This window comes from Thunnus maccoyii, chromosome 13, assembly GCF_910596095.1.
Source record: "Thunnus maccoyii chromosome 13, fThuMac1.1, whole genome shotgun sequence".
NCBI classification, from domain to species: domain Eukaryota; kingdom Metazoa; phylum Chordata; class Actinopteri; order Scombriformes; family Scombridae; genus Thunnus; species Thunnus maccoyii.
Genome location: NC_056545.1, coordinates 26,306,757 through 26,324,781, shown reverse-complemented (window position 1 = coordinate 26,324,781; position 18,025 = coordinate 26,306,757). Strand labels below are relative to the sequence as shown.

General features: G+C 41.4%; 1 protein-coding gene across 2 annotated transcripts in view; it reads right to left on the bottom strand.

Moving 5' to 3' along the window:
- spns2 (spinster homolog 2 (Drosophila)) overlaps positions 1 to 17,381 on the bottom strand; it is a 68,108-nt gene extending 50,727 nt beyond the window's left edge. For both annotated transcript variants that reach the window (XM_042431994.1, XM_042431993.1), the window contains exon 1: positions 16,914 to 17,381. In XM_042431994.1, coding sequence (XP_042287928.1) covers positions 16,914 to 17,145 — 232 coding nt within the window. In that variant the 5' untranslated portion in view covers positions 17,146 to 17,381. The remainder of the gene's footprint in view (positions 1 to 16,913) is intronic.
- Between the last annotated feature and the right edge of the window lie 644 nt (positions 17,382 to 18,025).

Sequence of the window (18,025 nt, the reverse complement as noted above, 5' to 3'; positions counted from 1 at the left end):
GCAGCTGCCTCCGCTGTTTCTAATTCACTGTGAATATCAACCTTTCTGCAACAGGCTTGTCTCTGCTGAGGTGTTCCTAAATGACACAGGTGATTATACAATGCCAGAAATACCAAGAGCAATACCATAGCAACAGTGAAAAGAGGGATATTTTACAATATAGCTATATACAGTATCAGTTCACCACTGTGGTTGTGACAACACTGAAAATTTAACAGCACTGATCCGTTCAATTGAACAATGTTAATGAGTTTCTCAAGTCTCAGGCCTCCAGGGGTCCGTGTTCATCTGAGCATGATGCCAAGCAAGAAACATCACAGGAATGTGGATCTTCCTGACAGCACACAATAACACCAGCTACTTGCATCTTCATTGAAGGTGACAGCACTCGCAGCAATGTACAGTAACAGCTACCCTGTAAGCCACTCCCTCCCTAAAGTACCATACACTCCCTCAGTTCACCTTTACACCAAAAGAAAGCAAGCTCAAAGAAGTGGGTAAACAATGAGTCTGGAGGTTTTAAAGTCATTTATATTATTTTATATTATATTTATATTCTAACTGAAAGCTGCCCTTTAGTACATTTGTTTAGGGCTCGTAAAATTAGTCAACCGACTTGTTTTGCGGTATGTAATAGCACAGTTTTATGTATTCTTTGTAGCTTAAGTACCCCTTGCATGGATTTCTTGTGATGCTGAACTGTACACACTATGCGGTCGCAGTCCCTTACGGCAGTCTAAACACAGAGTTGACACAAAGTCGGGTGCAGTGTGGAGCTGAGACTTATTCCACCCTCTCATAAAGTCCGCCTTTATGGCCACTTTTTTCAGCGTAGCTCAAGAAGAAATGACTCAAATTGGTGAGCATACCACAAATGCTGCATTTACAGCAGTGAATGGTGAATGATCATTCTTCAATATGAATAGTACTTTCATTCACTCATCGCCGTTTCTATTATAAGGCCACCAGTTCACTGTTTATTTACTCTGCAGGCTGGGATTTGTAAACCAACGTAGCTCCAGAAAGAGAGGAAAACATTTTTTCTTTTTTTCTGTGGCATCATGCTCGCAGGAAGATAACAACACATAAAAACTCCAAACCTCATATTGACACCACCGCACAGGTATTTGTTGTGATTATTGGAGGTGAGCCCAAAGTCTTCAGTTAAAACAACACGAGAGCGCGATCCAGAGGAAACCTTTAAATGAGGATACAACATGCTGTTTCTGCAAGGCAAGCTTTCGTGTGGTGACGCACACTGCCGGCATTGCTCCTCTGGGACCACCATACACTCACAATTACACCATAAATGAACACACACACACACACACCACACCCATACAGCCATACACAGAGAGGACAGATTTCATATCAAATCCCCAGCAGAGACTGGTGGATCTCTGGCCCCCTGGTTCTATTTCTGCTCAGAGAAACTAGGCTAAGAGGAAGGAGAGAATAGCAGTCCAATTTAACAGCGACGAGTGTTAAGAGAGAGACGCACACACACAGATAGACGAGAGGGGCAAAGAAATAGGTGGTAGCTACATCAGGTCAGACAGAGTTGAATTTTGTAAAGCATATGTTTCCATTGTTTATGTATATAGTATATGTGAGTATGTGTTCCCCTTTCCCCTGGTTTCACTGTGTGTGTGTCTGAGTGAAAGGGAGCCAATGGATGGAAGTCATTCATTCTGGCCAGAGTGTGACGGGCAGCGGTGAACCGCTTTGCTGATGTGGCCAGATCCTTCCCCTCCATTCCTGCAAAGGGGTGATCTTTTCATGTCTCACCCCTGTCAGTATAAATAGTCTGGGAGAGAGAGAAAGGGGGGACGTAATGAGTGAGGAGAAAGTGCATGTTTGGGGTTGTTCTTGTGACCAATTTTTAGAGTTGAGCATGTGAGAGACGGTAAGAAACAGCGCGGAGAGAGAGCAACAGAGTGCAGAGGGACTGTGGCCGGCGGGCTCCTGACCGACTGCTCTCCTCCCTTGCCATGTGGCTGCAGTGGGCGGGGGAGCGCTTTTTCCATTCCACTTCCTCTCCCTGCCACACAGAAAGGAAACGTGCTGCAGTGCAGATGTCTGGGAAACAGTGTAGAGCAGCCTGCACGGAGCTTGTACAAGAGATGGATTCTTCTATAAAATCAACAAGTCCCAGTCCTGCTTCATTGTTCATAGTCTAAAACACAAATGGGTTAGGGCTGCTATGTAAAAAAAATTGAATGAAATGAATGAAATAAAAAAATATCCATCTAAGAGTTGAGTCATGTTAATGAAATGCAGCTACTGTCTTGAATGATGCAGAGGAGAAAACCCCACATAAAACATAATATGTATGACACTCACATTCTGGGTATTAGAGCAAATAATATGTTTATTTTCTTTGCACATTCATTCAGTTTAGTTGTTCGATTTAGTTTTTTGTGTTTTGTTTCTTCTTGGGGTTGGCTAATGCTAAGAGTTTTGGGGTCGTGTAGCGCTCTAAAATTGACATTAACACTGCACAAAAAAACTCCTCAGTCATGAGTAAGCCTGAAAACTCATGGATGTATAATTCAAACTGGATTTTTTCAATCATATGTCATATTCTCACTGATATCTGTACTGTAACAACATGACCACACCCCCAATGCTCACTGTATTTTCCACTATTCCACGCTTAAAATTCTCTCTGAAACCCGTGACTCACTACCATTATAACAGTTGTAGTCAAAATTAAAAGTAGATCCTAAAAAAAGTAAAAGTAAGTTTAACTGCTGGTTTCAGTTCATGTTTCTTTTTGTATTTTGCTGACTTTAACGTGTGGATGCCATGTCAAGAGTCCGTTAAATTTAAGAGTTTTAGTTTCCTTTAACTGCATTCACTTCCCACTTGTACTGCGATTCAAATAATTGCATTTGCTATAAAAAAGTAAGTTCAAACAGAAAGGAAAACTCGCCGTTTTAGTTCATGTTTCCGCTAATGTCAGCGCTTACAGATAGTTCAGAGATAGTTTACTAACCAATACAGCACTATCATACACCAAGATGAATATAATCAAATCAGAACTCTGGCCAGTGTGTGAGGATGAATATGCTGTTATTTCAGTCATAAAACCTCTCACATTTGAGACAGCTTTCACTCTAATCTTCTTAAAATTTGATGCAGCCAAACTGGGGCAAAATCAAATTCAAGGCCTGTGGGTTTGCCAGACTTAACCACTTTGATTAATAGGCCTTTTGTTTTTTACCTAATTTTCTTTCACTAATCAAAAGCTTGAATTCAGCTCAAGGGCTGCGGTGCATTAGTCTCAGCCAGTATGTGCTAAATATTTGATGGTTGTAGAGAGGATGCATAGTGAAGCATCAAGGGAACAGACTAAACCTATAGCTCATCAATAATACATCCAGGGGCTAGCCCACTTGTTCGTATGAGATAATGCATTAGATGTATTGGAAAGAGATGCAGTGAAGCAAAGCAACGGTATTTGAGATGAGACTGTCTGACTGCCAGGGGATCTCCGTGAGCTGCACTTGTTCACACCAGCGTCTCTCAGGAATACTGAACAGCAGTTGAACTCAACCTTGAATGTGAACCTGGAGGAGTGTTATTGATGTGGAATTTTGAAATGGAGCCACATTAACCGGAGAAAATTGTTGAGAGAGGCTTAAACAGCGTCCGGTTTTATTTAAAAGAGAAGTGATATTGACGAGCGATTGGCAAACTCACAAAAAATGCCCTGAGTTTATAACCAGTTTATATTTAGCTGGCTGAGTCTTAGTCCATTTAAACATGATCCCAGAAACCATCCTCAATGGCACAACAAATATTAACACACATGTTGTCAATGGCAAATATAACCAGGATGAAATGAGCTCTCAAGTTGTCAGACAATTATAACCAAAGGTCAAAAGCAAGCTATCCAACAAACACCGCTGGGAGTCAATTTGATGCTTATTGATGCAAGGGGTAAACAAAGGTTTTGATATATAGTTTATCCTCAGATCTGACCCATTTATATCATCAACCCAACACTAGACAGATGTATTATACATGATTTGCCCATATTGTGCTTTAATTCCTCTAACATTCTTTCATTTTCTTTGAGATATGAGCAATGGTGGGAAGTGCCGCCTTTCATTATTGAATATGAAACTAGTAGAGTCGCTGTATTTGCGTAATGACACTCATTCATTGCGATATAGAGTGGGTGAGAAGAGGGTTTGCATGGGAAATGTTTTTTTCAAGTAATTATGTAGTAATTTCTAGTAATTTCCAGTGTGTTACTGAAAAGGATAAAAGACAAAAGATATGTGACCCTTTTTTCAAATTGTTTCAATGGTTAGAATGACAGTGCCACTATGCTAATGTTTAGTAGATAATGTTTACAATGTTAATTATCTTACTTTAGCATGTTGCTAACATTTGCTAATTCGTAATTATTAGGCTACAAAACAGATACAGATACAGTTGATGGGAATGTTTTGCAGTTATCTGGCCATAAACCCAAGTATTGGACTAATTAAAATTTTAAAGTGATGATAACACACAAGAAAAATTCATGCCAATTTCATGCCAACTGACCCAGCAGTTGTTGAGCTATTTTAGTCTGGACCAAAGTGACCAGCCAACCAACCAACCAACAGATGGACACACAAACAGACTGACTAACCAATTGAAATTGCCATCCTCATAGACACGCTGCTAATGTGGCTAAAAATACACACAGAGACACACACAAATACACTACACTCTTGTCTCCACCATTCTGTGTAATGTAGGGTTATGTGAATATATGGACAATATCTCCATTAAAAATTACAGGTAAAAGTTCACTTGTGTTCACATATGTGTGTGTGTGTGTGCGTGCAGCAGACAGCCAGCACCAGCACATGTGAATCTGAGAAATCCTGTCAGTAATCCGAATGTTTTTTTACATAACAGTGTTGAGGATTAAAGTCATTATGTAGTGTTTTCTAATGAGATTTCATTTCTCCACTCAATTTGACCTCTGGTCTATGTGTGGTTATATTCTCTCTCAATATGAGGATGTGAGGAATCCGTTATGGGTGGTATTGAAACTGCTGCAAAATTATCATAAACTGTACAGTCAAGACAAGCTTTGTTAGATTAGCTTACTTAATAACACTCATTTACTCAATTAATTATCTGAAGATAAAGCAGCAGGCTGTAAAATTCTTCATTTTTTGATACTGTATCTTTCTACCTTAAAAAGAATATATTTCTGTGTTCTCTGCTTGACACCTGACTCATCTACTTCATCTGACTTACCCTTGATTCAGCCACAGCGTGAACTGCAAAGCGGAACTATAAGATGTCCTCAGGCTGTCAAACTGACTGTCTAGACCCACATGCTGTTTCTTGAAAAGAGAGGGTGCAAAGTGATCCCAAGCCATGATAAAAAGACAAGAAAATTGGTTAAGATTTGTATTTTCAGCTCAGTTTAGCATCAAAGAGCTATTTTCTATGGACAATCACAGTGCTTAAGCTCCGTAAAATGGGGAATACGGGGAGACAACAGGGCTCCATCTTATAGGGCTAATATTTATGGCACGTTGTTTTTGGCTTTTACTGTTCAAGAAGAAAATCTAAAAATTTTGAACTGACATTTTTAAGAATTTTTAATTGGAATGGTATTTTTTGGTGACAGAGAACAAAAGGGACTGAACCACAACGATTCATTCACAGCCTTAAATTGTGCGAACAGACTAACGTTGCGACACTCCTGTGTCTTCATCAGAGCCAAAGTGGACAAAGACGTGAGGCAAACAACATATGTAATCAACCTCACTTTTTGGTGACAATTAGTAAAGAAAAGAAAACCAGATACTTCAGTGTCATTAGGAACTAACTGTGTCTCGGGTTTCTTGAGTCTAGCCCTGGGATGTCACCACAACCATGCCACGTGACTTATTGTCCATTTTGTTACAAGGCTGTTCGACTGGATCAAGCAGATAGTAAATATGACAGATGAAACAAGGAAGGGCTTTGCTTCTGTTCCGATGCATCAGTCACAATTCTCCGCTGCAGCCACAACTACTCCATTCGGGCCATAACTAATGGGATATACTGTATCACTCCCATCCAGTACAATTTAGCTATGTGTGTACATTCTACCCTTCTACAACTATTTCAACACTGTATTGACTCCTGGGAGTTTAGAGATGTGTAAATATGAATGCAAAACATGTTATTTTTCCATCTTCAGGTTTCCTCCTGAATTCCCATCAGAATAGCAGCCAGAGGGAAGACCAATCAAACATATGAATGCATTTTTATTCTGAGATGCCATCAAGGTGACCTCTCTATAGTTGTACACACATTACTCAAAAGCAATAACTATCTGACTGATGCCCCTCGCACACTGTGTCTTCATTCAAGGGGAAAGCCGCTAATTTCCAACTCAATTTCAGCCCAGTTATGGGGAGGACAGTTTAGCTAAGGCTGTGGGCTTCATCTTTCATTGTCTCATGAATTAGATATGCATCTCATTACTTCCTCTGCTATTTCATCAAACACTCTGAGAAACCCAAATATGTCTTTTTGCACAAACTTATAAAGAACGACCCCAGATACCATATTAAATCCCTTGTGGAAATTAAACACAACCCTATTTCTTTGACAATGTGTTTGAACTCATGATAAAAATAAAGTATTTGACCCCATTTCCAACAATGAATTCGATAACATTTCAGTCAAATTTCTCAATCATATAAGGTGTCACCACATGAGGTGTGTTTGAGCTCTTCTTGGCGTGGGAAACCACACCAAGCCATCTTTATTGTTCCTCTAACTTCCTCTACATACCGGGTCTGTTTCATTAAAGAGCAGCCTACATACCTACAGCACAGTACACAGCCTAAGGCCTGACACACTTATCAGTCAGCCATTAAACTATACTGAGAAATATGTATTAAGCTTTGCACTGTTGTGCAACCTGAATGACAACATGGGCTAGTCAAGTCAAGTCAAGTCAACTTTATTTATATAGCACCAAATCACAACAGAATTTATCTCAAGGCACATTTCCCAATTTACAGAGACCCAACATTCCCCCATGAGCAAGCACTTGGCGACATCGACAAGAAAAAACTCCCCTTTAAAGAGAAGACACTTCGAGCAGAACCGGGCTCTAGGTGGGCGGCCATCTGTGTTGACTGGTTGGGTTGGTAGAGAAAGAAGGAGGAGGAGAGGGGATAGAGAGATGTAGAGAAGCACAGCAACAACAATGATAACAATAAAACAATAATAATAATAGAAATATGACTAATAATAATAGTAGTAGCAGTGGGTTTCAAGCTGGACCAAGGGGACAGCAGGTGGTCCGCAACCGAAGGTTACCTGAGAATGCACAAAAATCCTAGTGGTGCTGGAGGCCAGGGTAATGCCATCCAGAGTAGCTATATTATTAGATAATGTGTTTCTAAGGTGTTCAGGGCCAAACACAATAACTTCAGTTTTGTCTGAGTTTAGTGCAGAAACTGCAGGTCATCCAGGTCTTTATGTCCTTAAGAAGTGGACTGATTGGTTTCATATGACTTCATAAACATAATTGGGTATCATCTGCGTGACAATGGAAATTTATGGAGTGTCTCCTAGTAATATTACCTACAGGAAGCATTAGGTAAATAGTACTGGTAAAAGCACAGAACCTTATGAAACTGATTGATTTCACAAGGACTGAGTGATTTTACCATATTTTTGCTTATACTTAGCCAGTAATTTTAAATGGGACTCTATGTCGCCCACCCGGACCCCAGGAATACATTTGACTATGGTTGCTGGTGTCTCCAACTTCACGTTTCTCACGATAGAGCTGCTAATAATCAGAGCTGGTTTCTCAGCGGGTGTGTCGCTGAGTGGTGGTGAACTGTGGGCTTCTGCTTAAGGCCATGCTTCCAGAAATTAAACACAGAACATTTATTACATGTACCATTATCACCAAAGGAGAAAGAGGAATAGCTAAATATAAGACACACCAAGCGAGAGAGAGCAGGTCAGTGAAGGGCCGAGAGGGAAGCCATCGTTAGCTGGTAAGCTAAACTGCTAAGATAAAGTAGCTAGCAGATCTGAATAGCGTGTAACCAACCGAGCGAGAGTCGCTAAAAGAAGGAGAGAACCAAGAGTGCTTGAGCAGAATTAGTGTAAGTTTAAATGTACGGCAGGTAATTATCCACATTAATGAAGAATATAGCAAAATTAACAGTAACACAGCTGGCAACCGGAAATGTGACAACAAGCTTACCGCAGCACGTCAGCAAGGGCTACTGTGGTAGTTTGCAGTCTTGTCTCTTGAACACCACTAATAATCTAATAATATCTATATCATGTAGAAAAAAAAACAATTGCAACAACCACATTCAGCAACAGATTCAGCCAAGATGTATAATATTATATGTTCAGTGTTATAAATACATGAATGTCTTTTTTGAAGTGCTGTGGTGACAGCCTGCCTGCAGAGTTATGCTTTTAGACATTAACCAGTAAACGTTTATGGTGCTGGAGAATCAAAATAACACTGTAATAATTTACCCTGGGCAGTGACGTGTGACCAACCATTCTGGTGTACAAACCTAATCTCAGCCTGTCATTGTCTAATAGGGGAATTCTCCCACAGTGCAAACAGAAACACAGTTGTAAAAGTCTACTTGCCGCCTAATCAAGCTGTGCAATGCCACGTTATCCAGAGTTTAAATTAGAAGCTGGACTGATTGGAAAAGGTAATGTGATGCTGCCAGACTCTATAGTCCAAAATTAGGTTTAATATGCACATATATCACAAATTTCATTTGTCTCTGTGACAGCACTGATGTCTTGGAAACACAAAACCAACACATTCTCATAGGAATTCAATCCTAAGTGTGAGCCTTTTTACAGCAGAAAGACACACTGAGGGCTTGTGTGTACGCGTGTGTGTGTGTGTGTATCCACCTCTGACCCAAGGCATTAACAGAAAGATCTAAGTCTTTGACAGAGGTCAGCACCCTCATTCAACCCTGGTTTTTCCCACAAACACAGTAATGCATACGACAAACACAGTAATGAAAATCCTGCTGCAGTCTCATCTCGCTCCGACGACATGACAGATAACCACAAATGAAATCAGAAAAAGAGCTGATGAAACATATTCACAAATATGCGCAAACACACACAAGACCTCATCCCGGGCCTGATTGGAGAATATAAAACATTACGTAATCCCTCTGCCAGGCTCGACTGTTTGCTCTATCACATGTTAATTGGGGAAAAGATTAAATTTTTCCTCAATAAGGAAGCTTTTCAAATATAGGACTGCTGTAAATAAACACTCTAAATATTATTCTAGCAGCTGTGGGAGCTTTCAGAAGCTGAGAGCTAATATTACTGCTAGCTGCAGGTCTGCTTTCACAACCACAGGGTGTAACAGGTCAATATTAGATTCCGATCCTCTCAAGAACAACTTGTTAATGTGTCCGAGAAAAATCCAATTTCAGTGTGTCTCAGGACATTACAATTTCATCACTTGTAACAAATTCCAAGCTGTTGTTCTGTTGATCAATATTCAGGGTCTCTGAGTGTGTGTGTCGCAAGGATATGAGATAGAGATTCAGTGGTCTTCCATTTCCATTTCCCCACCTCAAATTTCGGTGGCCTCCGCCAAAGCACCGGGCTCAGGGGAACATTTGAATATGACCTTCACAACACAGAAATTTCACTTGTTTGTGTTGCTTTGTTTTGTTTTTTTTCTCCCTGTATTTTTCTCTTGGTATGTGTGTTGAAATGGATGTGAATGTCACAGAGTGTTTTGGGTGGCTGGAGGAAAGGGAAATGCGCAGAGTAGTCTAAGCAGCGAAAAGGTCAGCCGTCTGACAAAATAAAAACCGGTCTGTTTTTGACTCTTCTACTGTAAAATAACACACAATTCTACTCTTGCTCAATGTTATCTATAACATTATTAAGGTACAAACAATCCAAATACCTTTGTATATTTTATTTCAACAACATCAGCAGGCTGTTCAAATTTGCAGTGCTAATCAAAAGAGACGGAATGCAGGGAGTGAGGAAACCAAATTTTTTCCTATCACATTTTTTAAACAGGGATGAGCTGTTATTTGACAGCGTGTCAAACACAGCAAAGTGCACAACACATCCTAAATCTCTCCTCCTTCCTGCAATCTTGCCCTCTGCCTGGAGAGACGAAGTACAGCGCTTTCTGCAGGTAAACACTCCAATCTTCGTAGATAATGAGGCAGGAAGGGAGGGGCGTCTTTTAAACACGGGGGCCGATTGCGGTTGGGTGCTTGGAGAGGCCGGGAGAATCCCTCTGCTTTTGCTCCTGACTCAATCTCATTGTCATTCCAACTCAAAAACTGGACTGAATTTTATCAGATCTTATGGTTGTAAACCTAAAGCAAACTCTGTAGGTGGAAGATACAACGCCAAAGAAAACAACCCTTTATGTGCACACACACTCCTCTGATTGCAATGATTATCAGGCTGCCACTCACCTTCACGTGTCAAAGATTAACAAGCAGCTTGAGCAAGCACTGTTGCCTTTTAAAAGTTAACTCATCAGGCTACTAGATGTCAAACACATAAGTATGTAAATGATAAGAAAAGGCTTTGTGTGTTGAAACAGCCACTCAGATCCTTGCCTGATACTGGATCTTGTTAAAAACATGACGCTTTGTTCTAGTGCTAAATGGATGTGGGGATCTAAAGCCTGGCCAGCACTGAGTAAAAATATCCTCTCCAGAATGCAACACATGTAATGGCCTCATAGTTGTGATGAGTGATGGTAGGATACAAGGCTGGGGTGATGCCTAAATAACAGCTGTACAAAGGGGGAAGAGTCAAAGAGTCACCCCAAAGTGACCATCAGCGGGACCATGAAACGCTGCATTCCTAGTCGGGGGTCACGGGGTAAAAGCTGCTGCTGCTAGGGCAGTGCGTCTGCTTGATGGTGAAATCTGGAGTAGCCACATGAAAGGGTGTGCACTGGCAGAGGAAGGAGCTCCGTCTAATTCCACTGGTTACTATTACAGACGTCGGCTAAATCGGAGCCTAAAGAACACACAGACTGTTTTCTCACAGCAGTGGGAATGGCACTTTAGGATATAGACATAAAGAGATTACTGGGAGATCTGTGGGAAAACAGTCTGGAAAAGTCCACTTGGTAGGATATCAAGTAATTGTTAATGACTCCATTTTATAACATCTGTTGAATAATGTCAGTATTTTGCTGTCAACAGTGAAATAAAAGATGTTAAGATTCGGGGGGGGTGGGCGGGTGTTGATGTATAGTAAAAAATGTGCAGAAACGATGATGATGAAGGATTCTTACTGTACAGCGCAGTTTGTCTAATTCAAAACAGCTCAACATCAGATGGAAAAAGCAACTGCAAGAAAAAGGCAGTAACCCTATAAAATAAATTACTAGAGGGCTCTCCATCTTTTTTAATGCCTCTGCTATTGTTCAGAGACCTTTAATGTGAACGCTATAAAACGAGGGAGGGTGAAATTGGGAGAAGAGTCAAACAAGCAACAGCTAAACCCCAAAGCAACTCAAGCATGGCCCACACCGCCTCTCACACAGTTTAGCAGTGAGGAGACACTTCCTCTATTGTCTTTTCCTGACATATCCCACTACATATTCCAACACTTGTTACTGAGAAGATCCGCGGTGACGGTTTTCAACCAGCAGCTAAAAAAACCCCAAACTTCATAGTTACACCCTTATCTAATTTTGTATCAGCATTAAGTTTGATTAATACTTGAATGTCCCTGAAAAACACCAACGCTTTCTTCACTTCTCTTCTTTTCAAGCATCTGTGGAACTGAAAGCTGTGCTGCTTCCTACATTTTGAGCATGTTCACAGCAGAGAGAATGCTTTAGGTTGGGACAGATTGAAAGAACATGTAGAAGGCAGGAAATACACTCAACATTTACCCTGCCTTTTGCCTTGAGTGGAAATGGTAATGCAGAGGAATGCCCTGGAATAGTGAGGACAGTAATAATGAGTGACCACAAAGGAACCGGACGTAGCTATCAGGAATGAATCTGCATAGCTTGTCAGACTGGATGGATGGCTACATCTTTCTTACTGTGTGACAAAGAGCTTGCCTTAAGAGGATTATTACCACACGGTCATCTGTGTCTATAATGCAAGACTCCAAAAGTTCACATGCAAAGGTCCTGCACTTGTCCAAAAGGATGTGACCCTATTTTGGGGTATTCCTAGAGTGACAGCTTGACTGAGACAACTCAGCTTAAGGTGCCTGGAGGAAGCACTAATCTGCAGCTCCCCAACATTCCCGGTCAGATTAGGCTGCAGTCAGTACCCCTCAAATTGGCCCTTTGCTGGCTGAGAAGGGGATGACTTTGGGTGCACACAGGGGGGTGGCTAGAGTTAACGGAGATCAGGGTTGACTTACTTGCCAAGTAAATAACTTTAAGTGCAGAGTGTCTGCCTCACATATCCTCATATTCAAAAAAACAGCTAATCCCCTCTTTATGATAAGCTGTCGAGGAGCTTGGACTGTCTGCTGTGGGACTACAGAGAGACCAACAAAGGATTTAAGGTTTCAAAGCCACCTCAAATTAAATTAAACGTAGTGGTCCTCTAAATCTCAGAGCTCTTATGCACTCTAAAATGCAAATCGAATATGAGTGGCTGTGGGTTATATGGCTGATTCCAAAAGGCTTGACACAGTGACCCAGCCGGGGCATCGTAATTCATCCAGCCGCTCTGGCCGCCAATCCAATCTTGGTCAGATCTGATTTACCTGCATTCTGCTATTTGGAAATGCTATGAGCAGTGAGTGATCGACCTCCTCAAGCAACCACACGTAAGGACACGCTCAAATGTCCTAGACGCTCCTCATTTCTGTCTTGTCTGCATCAGACAGTCGTAAAAAATGAGTACAAGCTTCTGAAGGAGAGTCCCAGGTCAGATTTGACCCACCAGCTGAACAGCTGAGCCTAAAGTCAAACTCACAGTGCTGTCATTCACACCCTCCTTCTCTTCGGCATCCCTGAAACTTAATAGCGGTGTCCTCTGTGCCTGTTCACATAAGTGTGTCTGACAAAAACCAGATCACCTGTTTGTTTGCCAATCCCACAACAGAGAAATATGAAAATTGCAGAAATTTAAACTGCTTGAAACCCCTTGATGATCCCAAGCTGAACACACTGGATTACAAAAATGAATAAATATTGAAATTGCACTTAAGACAGGTAGAAAGATCAGTTTATGGGATGGAAAAGTAAATACAGTCATTTGTTTTCATTATAGGAAATGTAATGGAAAGAATGAAAGGTAACTCACTGTTAGAAATTTAGAAATATATATATTTACATGCATTTTATTACATGACGTTTACTTTCTTCCTTTGTGATTCAAATGACTCAATACAGTGTGTTTTCCCTCATTCTAAAGCCCTGCTATGATCTAAGAAATGCCTTCCAATATGTAATTACTTTGTTTTGAAGCTGTCCCTCCTCACAAAGTGGTGGTATTAAATATTCAAGTCTTGTATAAAGGATATTGGCAGTAAATCTGTCAAATCCAGAACAAACAACCTCCCGTAAAAAAACACATTGCGACTTCTCCCTTCTTTTGTGGTTCTCACCATCATCTTGGATGTCAAATATTGGAACCATAAACTGCATTTTTTACGTATGTGTTGTTTTTTTTATTTGTGTGTGTGTGTGTGTGTTTGTGTGTGTGTGGCTTCACCTCCGACACAAGGGATTAACAGAAAGAACCAAGTCTGTGACACTGCTGTGCAATGCTGGGTGCAATTTTCCCATCATTGTTGTGGAGCAGAATAGCCCCGGTGTCTGGAATGGTCACCCTCTGTCTCGGCGACAATGCTTTAGTGATCCACACACACTACAGTAATGGCTGTTGGTACAAAGACCTTTTGACGTTGTGGGGGGTAAGAGGGGGGTGGCATCGCTCCGGCTCAACGCTGCCTGCATACTGCGTCCACTTTCCTCTGCCTCTGCAGCAGCCGGCCCCTCCCCTCACAACTCCCCTCTCTCATTCAGCCCCTCTTGGAATGGTGGAGGGAAGCTTTTCTAATGTGTGTTTGCTTTCTGTGGATGTGCGCTCATGCTTGCTTAATTGACATTAAGATCTATGAGTTGGGATGCACTTTGGGTACCTGCTACTGAAGGGGGTTGAATGAGAAAAAGAAAACAGGAGAAGAAGAAAGCGGAGCGGATAGAGACGAGAAGCTCAAACGGGAGATCGAATCCTGATGGTGCATGAGGAAGAAGGAGGCGGCAATGGAACGGAGGATAGAAAATGACCGTCAGTTTGTAAGCAGACAAACTGACACTTTATGCCACTTACAACAGTCTAATAAGCTCAAAAATTGAATCAGAAAAAGACTAAATTTAAGACAGACATCTCATTAGTCAATAACTAAAATCCCCCATGATATCTAATATAGTGCACCATATTGATATTATATTGACGTATCACGCAGCTCTGCCTCCATACACACACACTTGGAGAAAACACTCTGCTACCAACACAGATGCGCTGCTTCCACAACCTAATTACTACTGCAACGTAGCTCACACAGCAGGAGGGGAGAGAAAGCCTTGAAGAAAGATAGAAGGAGACGGAGCAAGAGGGAAGATGACAGATAAGCTCATGCCGTATGTTTTAGTTACGTTGGTTGCACATGGTTGCTGGTCCTCGTTCTGTGCGAGGGTCCGGTGCACATGCTGCCCATGCATAATGCAAAACAATCGAGCAGCGTTCAGGTGGGATGGGAAGGGACCCCTCTGCGCCACATGCACTCAACACAGCCTCTCCCCACGAGGGTTAGCCGAGGCTGCTGCATCTCTCTCCCCCCCCCCCCCACCCCACTCCTCCCTCCCTCAACCCCATCATCCCGCGCTCCCTTCCTTCCCCCTTTTCCCACTTTCTCCTCATCTCTCTTCAGTCACTCTTCCTCCTGTCACTGCACAGCATGCGCTCAGAGGTCCAGCAAAGTTAACGGCTTAGCAGAGGATTTGAACCCTTGCTATTCGTAAGATATTGTAAAGAGCAGAGGCAGTTTAGAGGATCATGATGGAGAGGACAGAGGAGAAAAGAGTTGTTTCCTCTGAGCAAAGAATTTAGAGGTGTAGGGAGACTTACTCATCCATGACTGAGGATGAAGATGTGGCTTTTTTCAAGATATCTGCTCTGACTGAGTGGTGCTTGAAGATGCTAAGATTAGATATGCCACTGTACATCAACACAATCTTAGCGTGGCTGTAGGTCGAGCAGCTAAAAGCCTCGCGATGCAATGATCATTCAGGTGCCCGAGGCTTTGTGGCTAAACTCTTTACAGTTGACAGACTGGACCTGCAGTCTTCAGGATGATAAGATGTAGGCATGTGACCATTTAAGTGAACACATTGTTCTGTTTGCATTAGCCACTCCTTTCTGCCAGGAGCCACAGAGGAAAATTCAACATTGTATTCAGATTTGTAGATTTCAAAAAGATTCATATCTGATATGATATGTAGCAGCTAATAAGTCAAGACGTAAAAGGATACTATAAATATCACAAGTATACTATTTTGTGATTATATCAAGTTATTAGTCAATCAGTAAGTGTATCAGTATAAAACTGCATTTCACTCAGGAAAGCATCTCTTTGTACAGAAGAATCTACTCTCCCCATGAACACACTTCCCTCCATTCTCCACTCTGCAGCAATATCTTAACCCATTCAGTGCCACAGTCCAATGTCCAAGCTTTGATAAGTAAATACAAACACATTCACCTACATACAAAGATTAGGATAAAAGTCTTAGTCATTTACCAGAACAATGGGTTACATAAGTCTTGGCGTACAATTAGAAAATGAAATTAAAATCATGCCAACACAGCTACTTGATAGAAACATGATGTAAGAAGTGGACTATTTTAATGAACTGATTCAGTTTCATATCTCTTTTATAAAAATATTTTCCTTCCAATATAGACTGAAAAATATTTTGCTTTTCAAAATTTTCCCTTTATCTTACTAACTTTTTTTTTTAACATCTATAATTAGTCATCTTTGTCACAATTAGTCATCAATTCCATAATTAGGCCCAAATCAAACTCTCCAATAGCACGGGCTTAATTTCTATCTGTAAACCAGGGTGCTTGGTTCAATATACATATCTCAGTGGGAAAATACAGGACGCTTGAGGAGGATTAACACCACATGGCCTCATCACAGCATCTCACAGAGAGCAAAAAACAGCCTATTAGATGTGGACTAAATCGCTCCCAGAAACGGCGAGGAACTAATGACTGATTCTTTATAGTGATACGCTCTCTCTCTCTCTCTCTCTCTCTCTCTCTCTCTCTCTCTCTCTCTCTCTCTCTCTCTCTCTCTCTCTCATTTTGCAGTCTCAAAGATGAGCCCACAGCGACATCTCACACACACACACACACACACACACACACACACACACACACACACACACACACACACACACACACACATAGTGCAAAAGCATGCAGTCAGGTTCTGGATGGAGAGTTGATCGCCTTAATTGATCGATCTGCAATTATCTACCAGCCCGGGGTTAAAAAAAAATCAGCACTGTCAAGCATTTTCCTGAGTGATAGCGAAGACATCTATCTGTTTGATTTAATCACAGTTCACACATTCTGTACAACCATGAAAACACATAACAGCCTGGTGGTTTTAGCAGATTGTCCACTGCATTTAGGCAAGCCCATTGTTCCGCCCGTCTGAGCTAAGGTGAGCTGATGGCAGCTCTTCACTGACTGACACAGCTCACAGGCAATTAATGCATGTACAATGTCCAGCAAATGAAGAAAGATGCTCTATTTTCTTTGCTGGAGTCCCTTTGATTAATAAAAAAAATCCTGTTCTAGCTGTGACAAAAAGAGAGAAGACAGGTCTCTTACCGGCTACAGTGTATCTATCCATGTAATTGAGGACGTTCCCAAAGCTGAGGATCCCGGCAGCAACAGCCGGTGAGCGGCATCTGAGCAGCGCGGCGCGGAATTTCTGCCCCGGTTTGCACGGGTGAAGGTCCGGGTTGGATTTCAGTGCGGGGCTCATGCTGCCCGACAGCGTGCGCACCTCATCCGAACTACTGCAGCCTTCAATCTCACATCCATCGCTCTCCACACACATTTTTTGGCACGAAAGATCCAGCGCAAAAAAAGAAAGAGAAAGAGAGAGAGAGAGGGAATGGAGAGGAAAATAGTTCAACAAGGACCAGACTGAGCGATGGTCTGAGATTTCAATTGAAATTAGTCGCAATGAAATTGTTGTCTTGAGTGTTGAAACGCAGCAGTCGCTCTTCTCGGGATCATATTTTTCTACCAGTGTGCACTGACGGCTGGGTTGTGCGCTCCTTAGTTTTTTTTTTTTTTCTAAGGACCAAGTGCTGTGGGGGTGTGACCTGGCCGTAACTCCTCCCCTGTAGCCCTGCAGCGAATGATGCACCTGATACCGCTGCAGATGCCGGAGAGTGGTGTGGTTGGAAAACCCTCTCTGTTATTTTTGAGGAGGCTGGCGGTTGTGGGAAATGAGTGGGTGGGTGTGACTTTATTTATTTATTTATTTATTTATTTATTTATTTAGCCTTTATAATCACACTTGTAAGGAAGCAATTGACTGCAGAAAACATGACCATTACTAGGCTGCTACTGAATAACTAGGCTGATATAAGTAGGTCACTCCTGCAAGTCTCATATTATTAGTTTAGGGTCCCAAATAGATCTATAGGTTAATTTGTGTATTTTTTCTCTATATATCTGAAATGCAAAGACAGCATATATTCATCCTTGGATTTTTTTCATTAAGGGTGTGTATTAAAGCTTAATATAAAGTGTATTAAACCTTCATACAATGTGTATTAAACCTTCATACAACTGTGGTGGTGACTTAGTCCAATAGACCATGCATGGTATAGAATATATAATTATATTACTAGTTATCAGATTTTGTTGTTGTTGTTATTTATCTGTGGGTGTACAAAACATACTAATCCAAGGAATAGCATGTTAAA